Below are 4850 nucleotides of genomic sequence, written 5' to 3'. Positions count from 1 at the left end.
TTCTTTCAAACTAGGGTTCAATTGAATTAATTTGTTAATTCAAAAATCTTAAATGGAAAACATAGATCCTAATATATATTAAAAGTTTTTTAATATGCAATTGAGCATTGAGATTAATTAGACACATAATGGATGTTGCATAATGCATGAAACCCTAGAAGAAATTTTTGAAATTCAATGCTCTAATCTAACAATTTATATGCTTCCGCTCCTTCAAGCAGTACCTGAGCAATCCACTAATTTTGTCACCACCCATCCTTGGCATCCCTCTAATCCTCTACCTATCAGTGGAAAACATAGCCCTGGGGGAAATGTTGGCACAAGAAGTAGAGAATCTAGAGAGAGCCACTTATTACATCAGTAAGAAACTCCTTGCTTATGAGGAGAATTATTCACTAATAGAAAGAACCTGTCTGACTGTAGTATGGGCAACTAAGAAGTTAAGGCACTACTTTCAGACCCATCGATTTATTGTAGTATCCCAGATGGATCCTTTAAAGTACATATTTGAAGTAATGGTGCTAGTTGGAAAATTGGCCAAATGGTTAATCCTACTATCTGAATTTGATATTGTGTATGAGACTTAAAAAACCATCAAAGGGCATGTAGTGGCTGAATTTCTTTCTGAAAATCCAGTTAATGAGGAGGAAGAAGTCAAAACAGCCTTCCCCGATGAGAGTCTCAAGCTAGGAGAGGTCCAAGCATGAAAAATGTACTTTGATGGGGCCATGAATAAGAGCAGAGCTGGTATAGGGGTAGTTTTGGAAGCACTAAATGGAGAACAATTATTAATGTTAAAAAGGCTATGTTTTCTAGCCACTAATAATGTTGCAGAATATGAGGCTTGCATTTGTGGCCTAGATGTATTAATAGCTATTAGGGCTAAAAAAGTGGAGGTGTTCAATGATTCAATGCCAGTGGTTTCCCATGTTAAAGGTGTATGGGAATTGAAAGAAGAAAAGTTGAGGCCATACTTAGAGTATGCTAATAAACTATTATTTAGCTTTGAGGAAGTGACTGTGAAGCATGTGCCTATAACTCAGAACCAGATGGCTGATTCTCTAACCACACTGGCATCCTTATGGGAGAAGGGCGATCAGAAGCTAACCCAGCCAGTTATCCTGATGAGGAGTAGAATCCCATGCTATGAAGGGTTAATAATAGCACATTTAGATCTAGAAGATGAGATGAAATGGTATGAGGACATAAGAAGATACTTAGAGGTAAGAGAATATCCACAATCAACCAATAGTAGAGATAAAGCTACAATCCGTAGATTAGCCACTCAGTTCACTTTGGCTGCAGAGTAACTCTATAAAAGGTTCTTTGAAGGACTATTGCTCTTGTGTATGGCAAAAAAACAATCTGAGCAGATAATGGAGGAAGTACATGTAGGAGTGTGTGGTCCTCATATGAACGGAAGGGCATTAGCGAGCAAAATTTTAAGATTGGGGCTATTACTGGTCTACCATGGATATTGACTATGCTAAATTCATGAAAAGATGCCATGAGTGCCAAATCTATAGGAATTTGAATCACCTATTGTCTAGTGAACTCTACAGTATGACCTCACTGTGGCCATTCTCAATATGGGGCGTAGACATTATTGGGAAGATTTCTCCCATGGCTTCTAATGGCTATAGATTTATCATTGTGGCAATTGACTATTTCACCAAGTGGGTTAAAGCTAAATCTTATAAAGTAGTAGGGGCCAAGCAGATAAGTAAGTTTGTGTGAAAGAAATTGATCTGCAGGTTTGGGGTACCTCATGAGATGGTATCAGATAATGGCAGTCAGTTCAAAGGTAATTTCTTAGAATTAATTAGCGAATTCAAGATTAAGCATCACAAGTCCTCACCATACAGGCCACAGAATAATGGAGCAGTAGAAGCAGTAAATAAGAATGTGAAAACCATTTTGAGAAAATTTGTTGAAACCTATAAGGATTGGCCTTAGAAACTCCCTTATGCTCTTTGGGGTTATCACACTACTACAAGAACATCCACAGGGGCAACGCCATTCTCTTTAGTGTATGGGACTGAAGCAATGCTACCCATTGAGCTAGAGGTCAAATTCTTGAGAGTGATACTAGAAGCTAAGATCTTGAAAAATGAGTGGGCCTAAAAAAGATATGAATAACTACCTTTGATTGATGAGAAGAGGATGTGAGTCTTGTATCATATGCAGGCTTATCAGAGGAAGATAGCCAGGGCCTTTAATAAGAAGGTGAAGCCAAGAAAGATCAAAGAGGGAGACATGGTTTTGAAATAAGCTCGACCCATCCCTTTTGATCCAAGAGGAAAGTTTAAACCAAACTGGGATGGTCCATACATAATCAAAAAGATCTTGCCAGGAGGCCCTGTAAGAATATCAGACCTGGATGGAAATGAATTTCAAGAACCAGTCAACTTAGACAGGCTCAAATGGTACTTTATGTGAGATAGGCCTGCTAGGCTGAAAACTTACAAAAGGAGGTCTATGCAAAAGTAAGGGTAAAAAAATAAATGTTAGATTGAAAACCTGCGAAACGTAGTCTAGGTAAAAGGAGAGATGAGAGAAGATCTGGATGGAAAACTTGAAAAGGCCATTCAGCAGATTATAAAGCTTATTTCTAACTTTAGAAGGTTAGAAATTTGGCAAAACTAAATGTAAGAGGGAGTAATGGTGTGCTTGAATAAATAAAGAAGTTTTATTGCATTAACTAGGAATAGGTTTTATTTAATCATGATTGCAAATGTTTGTGTCTTGAGGGATACATCAAATGATTAAGTAATTGAACTGCATTGTTTTGATTTAATCTATGTCTTCTAAGCATGACAAGATAGGTGCTTGATATGAATGCCCTAACAATTGTCTAATTTCTAAAAAAAAAAAAAAAAAAGAGAGACAAAAAGGAAAAAAAAAAGGAGCTCGCTAAGTGGAAAACCTAAAAGGGCCGCTTAGGCAAAAGTTAGAGCAAGCCCGTTGAGATGAAAACCCAAAAAGGCATTTTAGGCAAAAGCTAAGGCACAAAGAATAGAGTTCATGGAAGAGAAATGAGTCGAGGTAGAACAAAATTTTGAAATAGCTTTAGAATAATGAAGCATGGGGGAAGAGAGGAAAAAGAAAAATCAGAGGAAAATTATATTGTGACCTTAAGGAAGTCTTTTTTGGTAAACAATTCTTCTAAAAAATTTTGAGTTTATAAGAAAGTTTTTGCAAAAAGAGGTCCCCCAGAGGACTAAGTTTTTTTTTGGAATCTCTAGCAAAATTAGCATGCCCATGATAGGAAGTAGGATACAAGAAGCACAAAAATCACAAAAAGAGTTCTGAGGCACAATTATCTTAATTTTTTCAAATCATGAAATAGATATTTTTTTGGTAAGTCCTTGAATGTTTTTTAGAGAGCACGACATAGTTGCGTAAGACATAGAAAAACATGCATCAACATGTCACCTGTAGGTGTGTAAGGCACAGAAGAACATACATCACCACAGTTTCAAGTGTCAAACTACGAGGGGATCTGATTCTTCCTCAGGATAGCGAGGGAGATACGTAGGTAGTTTAGGACTGCGGTCCTAAATACGAACCCACAACATTTCATGGCAAATGTTTTTTGGTAAGTCCTTCGACGTTGTTTGGGGCATATGGTGTAACACTCTCACTATAGTAATTCCGTACATTCTACTATTTCAGTGATCGGTGTCGGTCCGGATAGCTAGAACGTCTGAAAAAATATTTAGACTAAAGTGAGAAGTCATAAATAATTCAAATAATAATAAGAAAAATTTAGAAAACATTTTAGAAATAAAATACAACCAAGTTAAATGAGCCGGTGCACTAGCGATGGGTAACCCAGTGGGAAGTTGCGGTGCTCGCAGCTAGGAGCCCTCAACCCGAGAGAAAATTCATGAAATAGTTTTTGAAACTCCAAAGAAGAGTCATTGAGGTTTTTATAGCATTAGAATGCTAAGAAAAGACTTAGAAAAATTTTTAGATCGGTATAAACGATTTTGACTTAATAAGCCAAACGAAGGGCATTTTGGTCATTTTGTTTTTAGGGATGATTTTTGACCGACTTGTCCAATTAATTAAATAATTATTATGACATAAAATATGAATAAATATTGCTAAAAATTTAATTGAAATTTGGTAGAAAAGAAAAGAAAGAAAAAGAAGTTAAATTGGGAATTATGACATATGCATGATGCACACATGATGTAATAAAAAGTTTCCAACTTATCACCATTTGATAAAATAATAAAAAGGGATAAAAATGAACTTAAAATGAGATAAAAAAAACAAAAGAAACTAGCCGCTTCTTCTTCATATGAGCTGAACCAAGAGAGAGAGAGAGAGAGAGAGAGAGAGAGAGAGAACAAAAGACCTCCATGAAAGCTCTTGCTCAAGCTTGATTTTCCCTGAGCTTTCCACCCTAAAATCCTAAACTTCTTTCGTAAAAAATTATCCCTAAACCTTGAGGAAGCATAAGGCAGCAGAAATTAGAGGAAATTTTGAAGTTGGGCAAGTCCAAGTTAGGTCACAAGAGAGGTTAGTGCTTAATATCCTTATCTCTCTTCTTTATTCTTGATTTGGACTTAAGAAGAGTTAAAATTTGCATGAAATAAAAAGGAAATGACAACTTATGGAGGAAGTGAATTTCATCAGCCATGGATTAATTGGAGTTTGATGCTTTTTATGGATGTAAATAAGTTTAGTGATGATGTCTAGTGAGTTGTTATGTATTGAAAGTTGTATGGATTGATTATGCTTGACCTTGAGACCTTGAGTTAGGGTTTTGAGCTATATTAGAGTTTGGCAATATTGTGTTAGTAGTATGCCCTAGAGCATATCATTTAGTATGTATCTTG

The 4850-nt window shown here is 36.1% G+C and overlaps 1 protein-coding gene across 1 annotated transcript; it reads left to right on the top strand.

Moving 5' to 3' along the window:
- Positions 1-710: 710 nt before the first annotated feature.
- Positions 711-1310, top strand: LOC131177097 (uncharacterized). Its single transcript, XM_058142082.1, has one exon. It carries the CDS (start codon positions 711-713, stop codon positions 1308-1310), a length of 600 nt encoding a protein of 199 aa, XP_057998065.1.
- The last annotated feature ends 3540 nt before the right edge of the window (positions 1311-4850 follow it).

The sequence above is a fragment of the Hevea brasiliensis genome, unplaced genomic scaffold (genome assembly GCF_030052815.1).
Source record: "Hevea brasiliensis isolate MT/VB/25A 57/8 unplaced genomic scaffold, ASM3005281v1 Scaf33, whole genome shotgun sequence".
NCBI classification, from domain to species: Eukaryota; Viridiplantae; Streptophyta; class Magnoliopsida; order Malpighiales; family Euphorbiaceae; genus Hevea; species Hevea brasiliensis.
This window is presented reverse-complemented; position numbering and strand designations above follow the sequence as displayed.

What these genes read in the sequence shown, in the direction of transcription:
- LOC131177097 (XM_058142082.1), top strand. Translation starts at nt 711, where the DNA reads ATGTACTTTGATGGGGCCATGAATAAGAGCAGAGCTGGTATAGGGGTA.